Here is a 19815-nt window from a genome sequence, read left to right as displayed (position 1 = left end):
TTTCTCCCCCTCTCCTCAAGATTAAACATACCTTTGGAAACGGAGTCAAAATGTAAGAAACCACTGACTGATCTAGTTTCTTCCTCCATCCCGGCTTCTCCTTCAGCTAAAAAGACAAAATCATAACATGTGGGTTTGTCTGTCTTTTTTTTTTTTTTTTTTTCCTCCCCATCTCCTCATTTTCATCCGTCGTGTCGACACAATCCCAGCATTTATGAGATTACCGAAGCCCATTTGCGTTCCGACGGGAGCCATCTTGGCTCGATGGCGGGGCCTCTACTGGGAGCCATCTGGGCTCCAGTCAAAGCAGTTTCTAGGCCGCCTCGCGCCTTCCTCGCCCTTTTATATTTCTACGGCTATTAAAAGGCAAGATGAACTCAAAAGAAACCTTTTTTTTTTTGTGTAAAATGTCTGATTGATGTCACTTATGCGAGGCTACATGGCTGAAGGTAATAAAATAAGGCTACCAGTCATTTTCTCTGGGTATTCCACCCCCCCTCCATCCTTCAGCCGTTTGTCGGTAACCTTTTCTTGCCTTCGACTGCTTCCCCCGTTTGACATTCAATGGCGCTCTGTGGACGAGTTCTGTCCTAATGGCCTAGTTATGTAACTGCCACAGCACCCAGAGTGCTAAAGAGTCTCTCGCGGGGGGCGAGTACAGAAATATTCATAGATAGATAAGGTTTGAGTACGCTTTCAATTCTTGGATGTTTGAGTTGGTCCAACCTGGATCGGAGATGCTGAATGAAATGGCCAATGGTCAAGTTTGATGCCTCAAGATTATGCCTGCGATTAATAAAATCCTTTTTCGACTTGACCGTCGGACGAGACTGAGCAGTTTACAAACGTAATTGTCGGCAGATTTCCCCCGTGGCCACGCCATTAACCGCCGGCGCTTCTAATCGCAGGATTCGGCCTCCTATCTTACCGCCGCACCTGCCCTCTCGCTTTCTCGCTGACTGAGGAAATGTTAGATTTTTTTTTTTTTTTTTTTTTTTTTTTTTTAGTGCTGTTTGCATCCATTTTCCCATGAGTGGTCGAAAGCAAATTAATAGATAATTAGTCTGAATAGGCACAAATTTTGCCATGAGTTGCAAGTGGCTAATTGCAGAGGAATTACGTAGCATAAAATAAACATCTGCCACGATAATTCAATGCTCCCCACCGGCTACGGCTTGACCCGCAAATAAGAAGCAGATGTTTCGGACAAAGGGTTCATTTTGGTGATGACAAAGCACAGCGGGAAAAAAATCCATCTTGACTCAATGGCAAGCACCGGTGAAGAACAACTGCCAACACCTCCGAGATAGCATCTGTACCTCATTCCTTGTCATGACAGTTAAACCTAATCCTCGCTACAGATCGCTAACAATGTCTTCCCCCCTCTGTCGGCTTCTAGGTGGAGGTGGAAGTGGAGAGCATGGACAAAGCCGGCAACTTCATCGGCTGGCTGCACATCGAAGGCGTCAACCTCTCGGTGGCGCTGGTGGAGAACGCCCTGTCCAAGGTCCACTTCACGGCCGAGCGAAGCAACTACTACAAAACGCTGGTGTCGGCCGAGGAGGGGTGCCGGCAGAGGAAGGAGAAGGTAAGGGTGTGCCGTTTTACTTCAAACACGAGTGTCATTAAAGGAAGGCGCCGTTAATTTTACGCGTGTGGGTTGATTGGTAGTAATGAATTAGTTGAGCTTGGAAAAACGCACAGGAGCTGAAAAGTACACTTTTGTGTTGATAGTTCACTTTTATGGCAACATTTTCAACACGGGGGTGTACGTCCTTGTCGGGTCCAATGAGACGTAATATGTGCACACTCACTGCTGGACAATAGACACGAATTGAGCACCAAGCAAGACTCAAAGAAAAACACGTCACGCCAGTGACATTAAACACCAACTCTGTGTCGAGGATTTTTAATGAGCCAGGTGGGATTCCGGTGCGGTAACTGGAAGCCGCGACCAAAGTGTGCAGTTTAACGCCCGAGACTGATTTCTGAAAGACGCATCCGAGTCGCGACATGCTTCGACAGAAGCAGTGTTGCTCCTTAGTGTCATTGTCAGCGTCTTTGTTTTGCCTTATGTCCTTGTGTCACGCTAATATTTTGGATGCAACCTTCAGACACACCGTTCATCCTTGTTTTTTGTCCCTAAAATTGGATAATATATCTCCAGAACAAGCATCATGTTTGACGTCAGACTTGGCAACGGAACGTCAACAATAATTTGTTTTGCAGTCAAATAGGGACGCCGGCGGTCTTTGTTTTCCTCTTGTATCGATGCTATTTTGGTTGTTTCAAAAATGTTGATATTGCTCTTATCTTAGCAATGGCAAGTTTGTCCTAATTAATAAGAACCTGGTCACAGTCTCCTCTGGACTTGCATTTGGCTTTCTCCCAGTTGAACTTTCTCTCAGTCGCCTCCAAATGGGGAAAAAAAAAAAAAGTAAGCGCAGTCCTGCCAGATACAGCCGCTGCCACCTTTAATCTCGCCGCCGCGGGAAGGCTCGCCGGCGACACCTCCGATGACAACACCCGAGCGCCCTCTGCCTCGTCCAAGTTGAGCCGGATTGACTTTCACCGCCAGCTTTGTGACTTGAGCTAACCTGAGAGCGGCGAGCCAGACAGACGGTGATCTTGTTTGATGTCGCACAGGCCGGGCCTGGCCTGAGTTTGTTTGTTTTGTGCGCGGCGGTGGGTTGTGTGTTGTGTTAGTGCATAGTTTGCAACTTGCAGGCAGCTGAGATGGGACTCTGTGTGCTCTAATTAACCCGTGGAGACCTCCAAGAGTGGGGGTGGGGGAGGGAAGCTGATATATTTGCTTTTTCCACCCCCCCGCCCCTTGTTTGAAGTCACGGCTGGTCTTTGTCTTGAGTGTAGCGAGCTCGCATGGCTTCCTGTCTCCCTTCCGCTTATCGCTTTGGCTCTTCAGTTGCGTCCCTCCGGCGGTGGTAACAGAGGACGTGCTGTGTCAGGCTTTCCTATGAGAAAACTCGGTTGTCGTAATGAAACGTGGAGGCAGATGCATTAGTGAAAACTTGTCCAGCGGGGGAATTAGCACGACACCCACAAGGGGGTCGGGGTGAGACTCGCTGCAGGTGCATCCGGAACCCAAAACTGCTTAGTTTGGTTGAGTCAATGAGATTTTACTCCAACGAGACCAGTGGGACAAAGTGATTGTGCTTCAAATGAAGCCTTCCAAAGAGGAGGCCTCAGCATATTTGAATTTGTCGAGCGTCAGCTCAAAATTGACTTGGGATAGTCGTCCCTACAAAGCCAGAGCACAGCGAGCGCTTCACCACCAACGCAAGATTGAAGTCGAGTGCCGCCGCCTTTGTTTGTGGTCAAGACTTCAGAATGGAATTGATTAAGCCTCGGTAATGCGGTATCTGTTTATACACTAAATATGCAGTTATCTGCATGTGAATGCGAACAGCAGTAAGAACAGTTGGCTGAATTGTATGCGATCATCAGCAGTGCCTCATCATTGTCTCCAAAAAAAAAAAAAAACTTCAATCTTGAGGCAACAAAATGCTGCACGGTACCACTTGAGAGACCGTTCCAGGGTGCGGTGAAGCTATTTTCAACACGTTAAATTGGTTAGTAACGTGAACTTCTTTTTAATCTCGCCGACACGCTTTTTTTTTTTTTTTTTTTTAATGACAAGTTTAACCTCCGCTCTCCCATGTCGTCAAGCTATTTGATACGGTTTTGTTGCGTCAATATTGCAGCGTCTGTTGTCTTGAAAGCAAAGCAATCTATTAAAAGCAAAGCAGCCAGAGGAAGGAAACAGGCTGGTAATTGGAGTGTCCTAATTATGAGTAGGTGAATCAACAAAAGGCCCCCCCCCCCGTCTCCCACTCAATAATAACCTGAATGCGCTTTCTGTTGAGCAAGGGCTTTTTCCTGCTGTAATTACGCAAACTTGAAGGAGATTAACCCCACTCCATCGGGCCGACAGAGGACTTGGAAGAGCGCGGAGAGCCGAAGAGGAGAAAGAAAAGGGAGGAGATGACAAGCCCGCGTTGAAGATGTTTTTCCCGTTAACGGGACGCTCGTCATTTCATCACGATGCCTTCCAAACCCCCTCGTCCTCCTCTCTGAGCTCCACGCTGGTTCTTTTCATCTCTTCAATATTCTCTCATCCTTATGCCGGCTTTTTTATTTCTCTCCCCCTCCGACTAATCATCTTTGAATCTATTCCTATTAACTGGATTAATGCTTCGCGCCGTGCCCTTTGCGCCCCTTTCGCTGTTTGGATCCCACAGGAGGCTCCTTTGGCACTGTGGTCAAGAGTGTATCTTCTTTCAACTCTTCAGGAATCCTAAACCTCGGATCCCGTGCGCCGCCGCCTCCCCCCATACTTGAGCCATCAGTCAGTGCTCGCTGTCAATGCACTTGAAGCAGCCTCGTTTTGACATTGAGTTTGCTGACACGCCTGTCAACTGACTGCCGGGACGTGAAAGACGTCATTAACGCTTCAAAATCGAACTCCAACCTCAAGTTTCTGGCCTCAGGACGGTCCGGAGTCTTGCCGGCCTTGCTCAACATCGAGGACGCAAAACTCGCTTCCTAAATTGTCACACTGCCAAAAGCGATAGCGGCCATCACATCACGCACCTGGTTTAGCCGGAATCCAGATAATTGGGCCTTTGACTGGACCTAATAGGCTTGTGCATCCCTTTTGTTTTTGGTTTAGCCCCACTTCATTACAGTATCCGTCGCTCAAGGCGGGGTGGTGGGGGCGGGGGGGTGTTGTGCTTCGCTTGGTGTTTTACCTGGACTCATTCGACAATGATTTGCTTTGTGTTTGTGCCATGCTGAAGATAAACCGTCCATGGAGAATCTCATACAAGTCGCCTTGTTTGGTTTCCGCGGATGACAGTCTCTTTTCTATTAATACCACGCACGCTGCTTCTTTACGCCCCGGAGCCACAGAAATGCTTTCAGGGTAGCAATCTTTTCCTCTGTCCCGCTCGACTTTTTTTTTTTTTTTTTTTTTTTTTTTTGTTACAGTGAAAGGAATAATAACGCTCTGGCATTCTCCAGTTAGTCACGCACAAATGAAGGGGATTTTCATCGGAGTTGCTGTAGCTATGTTCTTAGGAGGAGATTACATTATTAGGGCCGAGGCATGCAGTGAGATTGTGGAAATCTTTGAAAATTCAGCACCCGGAGCCCGGTTAACCTCGCAACATCAAATTTGGCAGGTATGTTTATGATTGGAGGAGTTTCAAAGAACTATGCTATCAAACACGCCCAAGCCGTCCTTAACGCTTGGAATGGTAACACAGTCGCTCCGTGAACGTTTGACCTCACACGACGGAGGTTTCAGGCAGGCGGCGGTTTCGGGCTTTTTGCAGTCGCCGAGCACGAGGACGGCGTGATCGCGGCAAGGGGACGTCGTTGCCCGCAGGGGTGGTCACAATGAGCGGGGTGACCCCGCGTTAGACCTCGCGGGAAAAAGACACAGCGACGGACGGCTCTGAAAATGGCGGCGTGCGGTCGGCATTGTGGCTTTGCATGTGCAGTGTGCTTATTGACTGCGCCACAATGTCTTTTTTGTGTGTGTGTGTGTGTGTGTGTGTGTGTGTGTGTGTGTGTGTGTGTGTGTGTGTGTGTGTGTGTGTGTGTGTCTTGACAAAATGAGCCACTGACCACACAAAAAGCAAAAAGCTGATGGAGGCTTTTTCATATGGATTACATAATCTGAATTTCAGTGCGCACACACACCACTCGAGCTGTCTCTTTCCTGCTTACTCAAAGCTACTCGGAGCATGTGCGGATGCTCTCTTGGGGGCGGGGGGGGGCACTCCCGTGTAGACGGCACGCCGGACCCCCGGCGCCTCGGGCGTTGACAGGAAGACAGAGAAGCAGATCAGCGGGACGCAGTGATGTGTGTGTACCCTCGCCGCCGCTTCTTCCCCACATATTTATCCTTTTTCTCCCTCACGTCAGCAAGTCTGTTGGCTCTCCGTTGTTAGCCTGCCTCTCGCCGTGGCGTGCTCACGTGTCAATCACCTGCCACGCGCCGTCCGGGAGCGGTCGCCGTGATCAAGGGGGAATATAACCTGCAGGGAGGCGCGCGGAGGGTGAGGCAGCAGCTTCTCAATTATGCATGCGCACAAGTTGCAGAATTCGCACGCCGACTCGGACCGTGTCATCTGCTGAGCGCACCCAGCCACAAAGAGAAGCGTTCCCGGGGACACACGGCAGGCGCCTTGTTTCCCCAACACTCCATATGCTCCTTCGGAGCCTCGTGAATTCATCCGTCTTTCTTTGCATCAGATGCATCACGGCTGCGTCCTTGGCCTCTCGCGACGGCTTCCTAGCAGAGGTCCTCAGAGGCAGATTTGCGACCGCCGATGCTTCATTAGTGCGGAAATGCCTCAGGCCCTTATCACCCCCAGCACTGGGGAGGCAGACGAATGACTGAGGTGAAAACGGGCGCTAAAGAGTATGATGTGTTCCGGCTGAGAAACGCACGTTGTTGTTTGTTGTCGTCTTTAATCGTTTCTTGTTTCAACGCGGCGGAGAAAGAGAGCGATTTGAGCAGCAGGTTTGTTCTCCAGGCAAGTTGGACATTTACAGACGTTGACGTTTTTGTTTTTTTTGTTTGTTTTTTGGTGTGCCTGCTAGCACTTATTGTTAAAGCTGTTTTCCCTGTGTGCAAGCGGGGGGGGGGGGGCACTCTCCTTTGCCTTTCTCATCGCAATAGAATGTTCAGTTTCTGGAGGGCACGGCTTTTAAAATGCTCCCAAGGCTGGTGATCATCCTCAAACCTCGACCTTTTTATTGAGCTCATTAGTCGTGGACCTTGTTGGAATGCAAAGTGGCTCATCGTCCACTTCCCAGGTAGGTTCTTCGGGGCAGCGGAGGCACGCTCGCACCTCATCACTTGTCTTTATTACCTCCCCGCAGTCGATCGTCCCCATTCTCCCACAATGCACCTTTTTTTCTCTCTCTCTCTCTCTCTCTCTCTCTCTCTCTCTCTCTCTCTCTCTCTCTCTCTCTCTCTCTCTCTCTCTCTCTCTCTCTCTCTCTCTCTCTCTCTCTCTCTCTCTCTCTACCTTCTCTCTCACGGTAATCGTTTTCGCCGTGACTCCACACCATCTTGCCTCCAGTCTGACTCCCAAATTTCCCGTTTCACTCTCCCGCCCTCCTATTTATCATGCTCGCCATCCACCTCAGATGCTCTCCTATGCGAGGTGAATGCAAAGTGCGTCGATTCATTAAGGGGCCCTCTTGAAATTGCTCCGTCTCCCCACCATTGAGGGCTTTTCCTTGCTCATAAACGGCCAAGCTTGAACCCCATCAATTGGCCTGCTGCCTCGTGGAGCTGTTTAAAGTGTCGTCCCCCAAAGCCGGTTGCGCTTGGCAACGTTTGGGAGGGGTGTCAAATCAGTTGGCAACCAATCATTAGAAACACTGCAAAGTTTCAAGAAGCCACGAATAAAAAAAGACGTTTCCAACCATGTCGCTGGGGTTTTAGCAAGTTTGACGACCCAGCATAAACGATGAAATAGTAGCGCGACTCCGGAAGCTGACTTCTCTTGGCGTACGTTTTTTTTTTTTAACCGTCTAGTTGCTCAAGTGAATTAAACTCTAATCTGTCGTTTTCCTGCATCCAAATCAAAAGACGCCCACAGAGTATTAATCAGCGTGATTTTTTTTTTTTTAACCGCTTTAACGCTTGCGCCCACGAAACCAAAACCACAAGGATCATCATGCGGCGACCCCGTTAAATGCATCATGTAAAATGCATGAGTACTTGTTTGAGCACTTGTCAACTTTACAGAGCAATAAGGGGGGGAAAAAAATCGATAGGAAACCTGAAAGCCGACCGCCGAATGTGTCAACGTCGTCGCGAAACTTCAAGCAACAGTTCCCAGAGAAAATTTATGTTGGAGGGACTTTTTTTTCCTCGCTCCAATGTCTTTTCATATTTAGGTCACTCTTCTTTTACTTTGTTCGGGCTCCTGGGCTGGATGGACTGCTAAAAAACAGTCTCTCCAGAAAGAGAACACTTTGTTGTGTGTGTGCGTGTGTGTGTGTGTGTTTTGGTGCATTTTACAGAGTCTCTTCTTCTCGCCCTCACTCGTGCCTTGGGAAGCGACCGTTACATAAACTGACCCTCATCATCTCTGCAATTTCAAAAATCCTGCTTTTTTTTTTTCTCCTAGTCTTCCGTGTTCTTGTTTTTCCCTGTTTTGGGATACTTTTTAAAATTTAAAACCACCACTCATAGTGACCATTTCTCAAATCGAACACGCTGGCATTAAAAAAAAGCTGTTGGGGAAGAAAAAAAAAAAGCTCAGAAATGTCAATTTTCTCTCAATGAAGTCTTTGTTCCCCTTTTCAGTTGGCATCCGAGTTATGTGAACTCCCCCCAACAGCATTCTGGCTTTTTAAAAAAAATGTTAATTGGTTGGCTGAGTGGCCGTGCCAAAACTTTGCAATTCTCCCCCAGACAAGATCGCTCCAGATAAAGGGAAGCAATTCTGGTTTCGGAACATCTGATGTGCAGTATCAATTCCACCCCTGGCGTCATGTCCCAATCCACTTTCCTCGCCGCCGCCATATCGGTATTAACCTCGAGGCCTCTGTGCCGCATCCCGGCCGTCCCGCTAATCCCACCCTCATCTTCTCCCTTCCCTTGTTTTTGCCTCCCGTTTTTTTCCACGAAAGGTGTGATCAGAAAGAAAAATGATCAAGAGTCCTCCTTGTGAAAAGGGGAAAAAAAATTAAAACGAAGAGCGAGCGTGTGAGCCAGATAACGGCACCCTGGAAAAGGCGGTTGTCATGGCAACACCACAGCAACCTGGGAACAAGAGTGCCCTGTTAATTAAAAAGTTGATTTATGGTCCTTAAATTGCATACTTACACATCGTGGTGTGTTGAGCTAGTCCTCTTTTCTTAATCACTCAAATCCGAAAGAGAGCTCGAGGCTCGTGGATCGTACTTCTCCGGCTGGGCATGTTTGCTTCAGGACCAAATCGCATTCCGCTTGGCATCTGTTTGTTAAGGGCAGACATGGTGAGACAAAAAAGACGTCATCTGGTGGCTCACCGGAAGAAACGAAGAATCAAGCTGAGCAAATGGTAGTGGGGAATCAAGAACAAATTCCCCTTTTTGTTTTTTGTTTTTTTGCGTGCGTGCAGAAATAGCAAAGCAAGAAAACTGAAGCGCAGCATGCCATCCAAATGTAAAATAAAATGATCGATCCTCTATATAAATTAAATTTCAATGCGCGACATCAGAAATCGATAAAACTCGTGTGAGCTGTCCGATAGCGCGGGACGGAAACGTCTAAAAAAAACCCCATCCTGAGCGACGTTGCCGCTATATTAGTAGCGGATGACCGATAACCCGAAGAAAGACACTTTTCCAAAATTCCCCAAACGAAGCCTTAAAAAGCCCCGTTTTGTATCCCAATCTTGCTGTTTGTGCGGCGCCCTTGAGGACGGACGGCGTCGCCGCTGTTAAGTTTGTGCGGGCCCGTTGCCCCAATTACATATGCGGCAACATGTCCTGTTTCCATGGCAACGCCATGCCCTCTTTTGGCGCACCCGCACATTCCGGCAGCCAGGTGCCGCTAAGAATAGCCGCTCGCGCTCCCAAAAGCTCGACAACGCGCCAAAGTGGATCAATTTGTGTCAATTTGGAAAGTGTAGCGAGTTGTGATCGCCGCGGGTCGTCTCGGAGCCTTCAATTTGTTGTGCGGCGGATTCTCGGATGCGGCCTGGCGGAGGTGGGGGGTTGTATTCGCCGCGCGAGCCGGGGTTTGACAACGAGAACATCTGCTGGCTGTGATATGAGAGCGAGAGGGAGCATCTTGTCTTTTTCTGTGGCCGCTTCTCCCCCAGCCCCCTTGCACCCGACTCGCCGTCCGTCCGTCCGTCCGTCCGTCAAACCGTGCGCTGCTTTAATGCATCATTTATCTGTTAAGTAACCGCAGCCGGGTGGTGCGTATCCTACCGAGGCCTTCTGGAAGTGAATTCCGATATTCTCATCCCCGCCAGCAGGGAGATTAGTGGGCCGTTTGTGTCGCGGTGTTTGCCTCGCTTTGACCCTCACCCGCCCCAAGGCTATGGGAGACCTTCTCCTTCCATTGTTACAAGTGAAAGCAAATTGCACGGCGCAATCAGCGCAGTGTGTATTTCCGGCAAACACGACCGCGCACAAACGGTCTCCCGATCCTTATCACCAACAAACATACAATTGTGCAAAATAACCTGCGGATCATGAGCCCCGTGCTGTTTTCATTTAAGACCTCATCGGACCACGTCTTGGAGCCTATTCTGGTAAATTTCCATCACGGCTTAATCTTGACTCTTGTATTAAGTAGGCATTTGCCATTCCAGTTCCAGTCCGCCCAATTTGCGTTCCAAATTGGTGCCCGCCTGTTGGCATCAGGCTAGCTTGTTCCACGGTGCTCAGCCATCTGTATTGGAAAGTCACGTCGTCCGGCCCTGCAAAAATCACAGTGTGCTGTGTGTTCTTGCATCCTGCTAGCATAACGCAACGGCAAAGCGCGGCTTTTATTTAATTTAATTTATTTATTTTTTTGTTTTACAGCACATAAAGTAGCACCATTGTGCGGTGGATGTATTTTATCACCGCGTTCGGCCTTGCAGGCTCATAAGTACTTGCGTCACATCGGACTATTGCACCTATTGTGCCCCGAGGCTGCTCGCATGTATGCTCAAGTGGATGTTTTGTTTTTGTTTTTTTTTTACAATGCCTATTATCGCAAATACAAGCCGGGCTTAGAAGCTGCCCAAGGTTTTTGAAATAACTCTTTTTGCCCCCATTTGGTAGCAAACACACGGTATGGTCATTTCCCCGAATGGTTGTTTTTCCTCACGCCCGGTGGTTTCTTACAAAGTAAATTAGAAGGACAAGATAAGGGCTGGTTTTCATTCACAAATCAGTGCGCTCATGGACTCCCGTCAGGTTACACTGACAGTAAGTGTGTCCCGCCGCCCCCTTCCAAATTGCAAACTGAGCCCCACAAAAAAACTGACCTGACACACTCCCATCTCTTTTTACAGCTCTGATATAAAAAATCCCCGTTCGACTTGGTCCCCAGGCTTCCCGCTGTCATTTCTACAGAACAGCAACGCCGCTTTGAGAGAGCGACTCTTCCTATTTTACATACCAATCAAAATTCATTTTATCTGCCTTTTTGCTGTAATTTTATAGAACCCAATCATCCCAAAAAGGCAACGAGTGGACAAGGAAGAGACTGAAAGAAAAGAAGTGTCCTCCGGTGAATTAATGAGCCATTCTCTCCACCGAGGATTCATTAGGGATATAATAGGGTCTAAATTGATTTACAAAGGGCACTCTTATGAATAACACGCTCTTATTGATTTCAATTGTTCTCAAAGCGCGATCGCCTAATGAATCGACACTGGCAAGAGTGCCATTCCTCACGCCGTCTGTATGTCGTCATTTTGGACGAGAGGAGAAAGTCACAACAAGTTGAACGCGACGCTCCAGACTCTGCTTGTTTCTGCCGAATTACGCGACGTGCACTGTGGGCCACAGATTTTTATGGTTATTTTATTTAAACTTTGGATTTGTCTCAGCAGACCGCCCACACACGACCATTGAAGTGACACACGCACCTTTTTAATCAGCGTTCAAAAGCAGCCTCCACCCTCCTCCGTCTGGCGCTCGCTCGCTCGCCCGTCTGCGGCGGTCTTTTCGCCACACCTTTGCTCGCTCGCCTTTCAAGGCGGCCTCGCTCACCATCAAACGGCAAAATTTGCACTTGGGCCCACTTGTTGTTGACTTGCGTCTCGGGGGGCGCAGCGCATCTTTAGAATGAACTAAAAATTTTTCAAAAAATGTTCCTGTCGCCGAATGTTGGTATTGACAATCACGGTCCCATCCCCAGTTTTCGCACTTAAGGATGACTCATCGCTTTGGAGGCCTTTTCCTGAGTTAGTGAGAAAAAAAAAAGAAAGTGCTTGTTCACTTTAGAGGTTGTCATAATAACTTGACACTTTGCACAAATAAAAATAAATAATAAGGTTCATCTGTTGGCTTTGATGGCATCCCCGTTGTGGAAAAGAAGCGTTAGTCTGGCGTCGGAGGTGTGAGATGAGCGCGTTCTCGGCGTCGCAGAGAGATGATTAAACGGAAAATTTGGCCATTCAAAATGGCTCTGCCCGACATCGAAATTGTTATGTCATTCGGGAGTTGCGAAGGGGAAGCCGAGCGGGCCTCCGTTGTTGGCGCTTTTGTCACTCTCTCTGTGTGTGTGCGTGCGAGTGTGTCTCTCGGCCGTTGTCTTGTCTGGGGCTGCTGGCTGGCCGGAGCATCTGGCCGCAGTTGCAGAGCAGCAGTCACATACCTGCATTCAAGTGGAACAAACTGGATGGTTGGCTGCTCACGGAAGGTCATCAGCCTCGGGGTGTGTGTGTGTGTGTGTGTGTGTGTGTGTGTGTGTGTGTGTGTGTGTGTGTGTGTGTGTGTGTGTGTGTGTGTGTGTGTGTGTGTGTGTGTGTGTCTCGCAGTGTTTGATGCGCTTCAGAACAATCCGAAGCACATTTTCAACTTGACTGCAAGACACTCAACACACGCACTTTAATATCGTTCAAAACAATTTTTTTTCCCCCATATACCACAGAAAAGGCAGCGCCTTGCAGGCGGTGATTACGCTCTTGTTAAAATCACCCGCTTGCTGTAATATTTAAAAAAAAAAAAAAAGAGAGAGAGCAAGAGAAGGCTGTGAACACAATCCCCCCCCCCAAAAAAAAATGATTAGCTTGCTTTCATGCTTCCATCCTCTTCACCTTTTGTGTGTGTTCATTTGCATTGGGCCTTAACAAGCGACCGCTACCCCGCTTTCTTTGTGCACTAAACACACACGTGCACACATCGGCTGGCATCCGTGCGGCTTGATACGTGGCCGCCGGCGAAGCACTTCCTCCTAATGAATCTCCCGCCCTCCCTTTTTGTCCCTGGGAAGCCAAAAGAGACGCAAACCTTGATACGGGGAAGAATGGAACCTGCCACCCCCCCTCAATCAAATTAAGACCACTCGTACTGTATTTCCACTAATGCAGAAACAAAGTGTTGTTTCTGTTTGTTCAACCTCTTGAGATGCTTCACGCTCCCTTGTCCACAATATTAGGTACACTCGCATGGCAAGACATCGTTATGACACGCCGTGGCGCATGAAATCACTTTTCGCGACGCGTTGAGTGGGACAATTTAGCGAGTGTGTCGAGTGAGACGTCGTTTTCATTGACAAGGCGCGAAGTGTTTCCTCTCAGCTTTCTCAATGTTGCCGTCATTGGCTGCTGTTTGACACTCTTGGCGGGGACGTTGTAATTTTTTTTTCAAACTACGTCTTGATGTATAGCAAGATTTCGTTTGAATATGATAAGCCATTTTAGGGCGTGATGAATATGATGGGGGGGATTGTATCGTAAGACGTCATTTTGACATGTGTAATTTAGACATATTTGAAGTCATGCATCGATTTCATTTTGAATGATATGCACTCCATTTCGACTCATCTGATCCCACACAATTGTCATAAGTCTTCGGAATCGGTGATACGATTAATTGATTCATTATACGCCGTCTAATACTACACGATGAAGAATGTATTCCCCTTCATCTTTTCATTATTCATTTCTTGACTCTGACGCCCGCAGAGGGACTTGGAATGCAGTATCTCATATTTGTGTGTGTGTGTGTGTCTGTGTGTGTTGTAGGTGTGGGCCAACTACGAGGAGAAGCCCAAAGAGGATGTTGTGCACGTGTCTGAGGAGAAGGAGCGCGTGGCTAAATACAAGCCGGTCTACGTCACGGAAGTCACCGACATGCTGCACTTGTACGCCCAGGATGTAGAGACAGGTAATTGCGATGTACCCCTTTTTATTGACTGTATGAATTTCAATAGCATCTCCTCCTCCCGTTTATTTGCCGTTACGCACCAGGCCAACTTTTATCAACCGCAATTTCCCACAACCTCAGACATGCCGCTTGTTGATTAGCGCGATGCAATGAAGGGAATCCAACCCCCCCCCCACGCCCTCATCCCTCGTGTCACTTGAGACCGGGGAACCGACAATCCCTGCTGTTCCCGCTCAGATGCACATCCACACCGGCTGATGTATGTTTTTCACGTGAATAAATGCACACGCCATTTCTGGAGAAGCTCCCGACCCAAAGGAGGTCCGTTTACGTTCTATCTGCCGTTTGCAAGCGTTGCTTCCGTCACGCTCTCCTTAAAATGAGTCAATCTCAGGGATGAGCAGTGCTTGCTCACTTTTAATAACCCAATCGCTTCTGAGCGCAAACACGCAACCGATCATCTTTTCATCATCTCGCTTTAGGCCCAAGCGAGGAGCTTGAAAGCCCCAGTTGCGCCTCCGGCTAACACAGCTAGCCCAACCCGCCACCCCCACTCCCCCTTCCCCTCCAGGTGTTAACACAGCCGATCAAAATCAGGACCACGTGCGCTACCTTGGCACTTCAAATGAAGTGAGGGGCTTATGCCTTTAGCGCTACTTGCTACAGGGCATAAGAATTGAATATGAATGTGACACGCTGCGCATCACGCAAATATCAAACACGGTGTGCAACATTTTAAACGTGTTTTACTAATTAGGGCCCGCTAGAGCGCGCTTGAAATCTGGCGATATTTTATAAGTCTTCTCTTGAAATGGTTTGGAAATTCATGTATGCCATGATGAGTAGACCTACAAAAAAATTCACCAGATGCTATGTTCAAAAAGACACGGGAGGTCGGCCATTTTGGTTTGAAGCCGCCATTTTAGGGTCATTTTGCCTATTTTCAGGGGTCCTTCAAAGACGGACTCTTCCTTAGAGATTTTGTCTGATGGCGTTATCCCCATCGGCGAACTGAATCATGACCCTCCAACCTCCACCCTTCATCCTGCCGTCCCTCCTCCTCCTCTCTCGATCGCTTTCATTCTTGCTGACGCGAGCTCAAAGCGGCATTAAGTCATAGCGGGCCCTTGAAGTGCACATCAAAGTGGTGTTGTAGAATCACAGCAGCCGAGCGCCGCGCAGTATAAATGACGTTGCGGCACAGTGACACGGGCGAGTTTAGATTTTAGATGTTCTTGTTTTGTGTCAAGTCATCAAAGTTTGCCACCATTGCCCCAAACACAAGCTATGGTGAAAATTCAGTTCCTTTGTCAAGGTCTGACTGAGACTTTTTTTTTGTGGGTCTATTCATGATAGACATGTCGCGAGCTTTGGGGGAGGGAGTGTTGAATAAAAAGAAAAATCTAGGATAGGCTGCTGATCTCCAATTTGCATGAGTGTACACTGTATTGAACATTGTGCAGAAAACTGACAAGGCCTCACAGCTGTTTTTTTTTTTTTGCACCTGAGTGGACATGTGCAGACCCACCAAATAACCTCGGCGCTTTCATCTTCCTCGCGATTGTCTAACGTCCTGGAGAAAACGTTGAGAAAATTATCGTTTTATCCCCTTCGCCAACTCTGCTCTTGAACCACCCCGGCCCTCCATCCCCTTTTTTCTTATTTTAATTATTCCCCTTTAATAACTCACAAGTACAGCTTTCTTCACGCACGGCTATCTTTACACACACTCGATAAATGATTAATTTCACGTTTAGAGCATTTTCTTTTTTTTCCTCTTCGCCAAATCGCCAGCAAGCTTGAAGGGATTGTGATCCTTAATCCTCAGTTCATTGGAAGGCTCTTTATCTGTTAATGTACTCATTTATCTGGCATTGTCTCACTTTCCTCCCCACACACATTATCTCCCCTTCAAAGAGCTATCGCGCCATTCCAACCCCCCCGGTTTTCCCCCGGTGTTGGCCTCTCTCCGTAGGCTATATGTAATTACTGTCAGGAGGGGGACCCGCATAGATCTCTGTGACCTTGCGCACTCCAAAGACACGGGCCACTCCGGGCGCATGCAACCAGGAATTAGCGACCCCCACTTTCAACCTCATTAAAGAGGGCAAGGGAAAAAAAAAAAAGCCACATGCCAAATATAGCCCATTAAGTAGTTAGTGGAATCATGTGCGCCCGCAGTCTGAATATTGGATGCCACATCAGCTGTTTATCAAAGACGCCAAGTGGTGGTCGTCGTAGCAGAGTGTTATGTTGACTTCGAAAACAAGTGCGTTCTAATTAAAGGAGTGAGAGGATCAAGCTCAGTCTGGACAATTTGCGCCACCAAACCAGCTTAGCAGCAATCACGTGGTCAATGTTTGATGGCTAACATTGACTCGAGGCAGATTAATCCAGTCGTGATTTAAAAAAAAAAAAAAATGGCACCCGTAATGCACATCTGGCAGAAGGCAGACCGATGCAAACCTTTCAACTCGTCTAATCGATGAGAAAACAAAATAATGTGACGTACGGGGGAAAAAAATGTCAGTTGCTGTGTCTGTAACATCCTTGTTGAGTTGAATTTGCTGCCAAATGTGCCATTAGGATGAGATATGGATGAAAGTGAGGTTAGAGCTTTTTTTTTTTTTTATATTAGGGCTTAAAAGACATTTTTTGTCATCTCCTATAACATGATTGATGATATCATTGATATCTTTTCAGCACAGTACAGTAGTCCCTCACTTTTTTTTTTTTTTTTTTTTGCAGCAAGACCCGTGTCATATAAAGATCACTTTCGAAAATTATGCCAATAAGACGAGAGAGGCCAACGAGCAACAGGCTCTCCGGTTCTCCCGTGATCAATCTCCTCGGAGATATCCCAAGTCAACAGAGTTGAGATTAAAAAGATGGTGGTGGTGGTGGTGGTGGTGGGGGGGCGTCCAGGCTTTGAAGAGCAGGACTGGGGAGGGTCAGGGGGCTTCATTAGGTGATGAACAGCTGCTCAGCGTACAAGGCGGAAGTGTGAATAATGCGGGCCAAGTGGCACCTGGGCTTGAGGGCTCATTACGGCAGGAAGCAAGCGCGAGATGGGATGGAGCCACACGACCGCGACCCTGGGGGTGGGGGTAGGGGGGGCACCACTGTTTGGGGAAAAAGTGGTCAATAGGGGCTGACCGACCAAAGATTTAAAAAAACAAATTTTGTCGTCGATTTTTGCGCCACAGACTTTAGGAAAAGACGTTTCAACAGCAACAAAATCTCACGCGCGTTCACGCTAATTTTCTGTGTTCGCCTTCGCAGTGGTCTAGCCGCTCTTCAGCAAACCGCTTCGTCGCCCATGTTTTGTTTTCCAAACAGTTGACGAACTGAACCGATTATCTCGGTGAGACTAACCGTGATGGATTTATGTTGGGACGAGACGTGACAGGACTTGACTTGGGAAGTGGCCGGAGTGAATCTCTGGAAGCGTGCGCGCGGGGTCGTAAATTGTCTCGTTAAAGGCGGCCAACCGCGCCGACGCTTGTCAACGGCCTTTGACTGTATCACTCGCAGCTGTAATAATCGTGTTAGAGCTCGCACTCGAGGCGCAGCTATTTATGGCCCCGAGGTGGCGTTAGTCACCGTTCACTCGATCGCAAATTGATGTAGAGAGTTGAGATATTGAAAATCGCCCCCAAGTACGAGTTGGATCATTTATTTATTTATTTTTAATGCTTTGTCACTCAAGCCGAAAAGTGACTTCATTTTGCTCTCCATCTGGACGTCCTGCTGTGGCTCTCATTCGCGCCTTTATCATTTACATAAACAGAACCGTCTCCCATTCGATTTTACACCAATATCAGACGATTCTGCGGACGGAGCAAGAGTATGGCTTTGCCGTACGTCAATCAAATGTCAAAGTGTGTCGGCTGATCAATCAACTTGTGTGTTCCCCACTAGGAGGCCAGCTGGAGACTCTGATGGACACCATGCGAGCAGAGATCGCCGCCCAGCCCCCCGTGGAAGGGGCCTACGCTCCACGCCGGGGCGACTCCTGCATAGCCAAGTTTGCTGATGGTGAATGGTACGTGTCGGAATAAAAAAAAACAGGACACCAAGAACACCTGACGTTTCATTTTTTTCAGCTCCGGCTCGACACCCGCACATGCGCAGGCTGCGTGTTTACATTTCGGCGCAATTGTGGTACCCACATAAAAACCAGCGAGTTGTCTACAGACTGAAAGTTTTTTTTTGTTTTGTTTTTTTCCCTGCAGGTACAGAGCCCGAGTGGAGAAAGTGGCATCGCCGGCGAAAGTGCACGTCTTCTACATCGACTACGGCAACGTGAGTGATAGAAATGATGACCGGTTTCGTGTGTTTTCGCCAACCAGTCCATCCACTCCAACAAAGCGCCTTTGTCCCCCCCGCTTTTTTTTTCCCTTCTTCTTCAAAAGAGACATTTACAACCGCCGCGCGAGTCTCTTAATACGACGTCAATAAATCCACAGCCGTTTGATTGGTCGCAAATGTTGAAGGTGTTGGCCCTCCTGACTCCGCAGCGCACTGACCGCATTAGTCTAATATCCGCGCCTCGTTAATGGAGCGCCACACTTTTCAATGGCGCTTTTTTTTCGGGTCCGGCTTTTTGTCACAATTGTCTCCACTGTGCCGCCTTATCTTGTTCAAGTCACCCACTCGAGAGAACATTTAAGCGTGTGTGTTCATTTTATGAGCTCATGGGCTAGTAAAACAAATTTCCCGGGTGCTTTGAGCCGCACGTGCTCGGGGAAATTCCGCAGGATTTTGTCTCTCTGACTGGCATCTCAAATCAATGCATTGCTAAATATTCGGCTTTCAAGGAAAGCTAAATTACAAGTGACTTAAAAAAAAAAAAAAAAGCACACAGCATGAGCTGCTAATTGTCATCATTTGCAACAGTTCCATTGTGGAAGGGGGGGGAAAAAATCCCACCCCCCCTCTCACACAAACAGTTATTTTCAGAACCCTGCCTCCTTTCTTACTCAAAATTCTTCATAGAAACAATCACAGCAATCAGGGCTAATTGTCACGCCTCTGCCGTGTTGCTGTATGTGTTCGGCTTCTTGACTCCAGGCTCTCGGGCAGCTGCCAAAAGCCTCGTGTACCCCCCCCAGTTGACATCGGTCCTAAACTGGGAAAGCTCGACACAAACGACGATAATAAACCCCAATCAAATCTCTGTTTGTTGCCAGAGAGAAACCGTGCCGTGCACCCGCCTCGCCGCCATCCCGCCCGCCTTCAGCACCAGAACGCTGCCGGCGCAGGCCACCGAGTACGCCTTCGCCTACATCCAGGTGCCGCAGGACGTAAGTAACAGTTGATACAGTAAGATACAGTTGCTCGTTTCCATATTTTAAAATCACTTATTGTCATTTCATATTGCATTTGATACATAAACATCCCTTAATATTGGCATTTAAATTTTTTTTTCATCTATTTGGCATAGCTGCTTTCAAATAAGATGTTCAAATGCGACGTGTGAAGGTGTTTCTGGTTGAAATCGCTTTCGATTTCTTCATGCTGCAAATTCCACAAAATGACTAGTTTCAGTTCTTAACAGCCCACAAAATGTCTTGATGGCAGTTGCATTTTGACAACCAACCACAAAAAAAACAAGTTTTTGTCTTTGAAAATAAAAACGCCAAATTATTCCCAAACAACCGATGACTTGAAAAGTATGCTGAGCGCCATTTGCACGGACTATAAAAAAATCAGAGTCAAACGTCATTTGCATAAATCGTTTGGCACGCCGCGTATGTCTCCAAAATGTGCTTGGTCACTTGGTGTGTGTGTGTGTGTGTGTGTGTGTGTGTGTGTGTGTGTGTGTGTGTGTGTGTGTGTGTGTGTGTGTGTGTGTGTGCGCGCGTTTTTTTGTGCGTGCGTGCGTGCGTGCGTGCGTGCGTGCGTGCGTGCGTGTGTGTGTGTGCGTATGCGTGTGTGTGTGTG

At 47.9% G+C, this 19815-nt stretch overlaps 1 protein-coding gene and 1 long non-coding RNA gene across 3 annotated transcripts in view; one reads left to right on the top strand and one right to left on the bottom strand.

Moving 5' to 3' along the window:
- Positions 1 to 19815, top strand: part of snd1 (staphylococcal nuclease and tudor domain containing 1) — an 83868-nt gene that overhangs the window by 52982 nt on the left and 11071 nt on the right. For both annotated transcript variants that reach the window (XM_019883197.1, XM_019883198.1), the window contains exons 17-21: positions 1400 to 1588; positions 13728 to 13869; positions 17791 to 17914; positions 18105 to 18174; positions 19062 to 19175. In XM_019883197.1, coding sequence (XP_019738756.1) covers positions 1400 to 1588; positions 13728 to 13869; positions 17791 to 17914; positions 18105 to 18174; positions 19062 to 19175 — 639 coding nt within the window. The remainder of the gene's footprint in view (positions 1 to 1399; positions 1589 to 13727; positions 13870 to 17790; positions 17915 to 18104; positions 18175 to 19061; positions 19176 to 19815) is intronic.
- On the bottom strand, positions 5611 to 7798 carry LOC109523794 (uncharacterized). Its single transcript, XR_002169850.1, has 2 exons — positions 7062 to 7798; positions 5611 to 6967 (listed from the first exon to the last, which is right to left on the bottom strand). It is a non-coding gene; the product is annotated as an uncharacterized LOC109523794 (long non-coding RNA).

Source organism: Hippocampus comes, unplaced genomic scaffold (genome assembly GCF_001891065.2).
Source record: "Hippocampus comes isolate QL1 unplaced genomic scaffold, H_comes_QL1_v1.1 scaffold38, whole genome shotgun sequence".
NCBI classification, from domain to species: domain Eukaryota; kingdom Metazoa; phylum Chordata; class Actinopteri; order Syngnathiformes; family Syngnathidae; genus Hippocampus; species Hippocampus comes.
The sequence above is the reverse complement of the archived record's forward strand: the minus strand, read 5'-3'. Positions and strand labels throughout refer to the sequence as shown.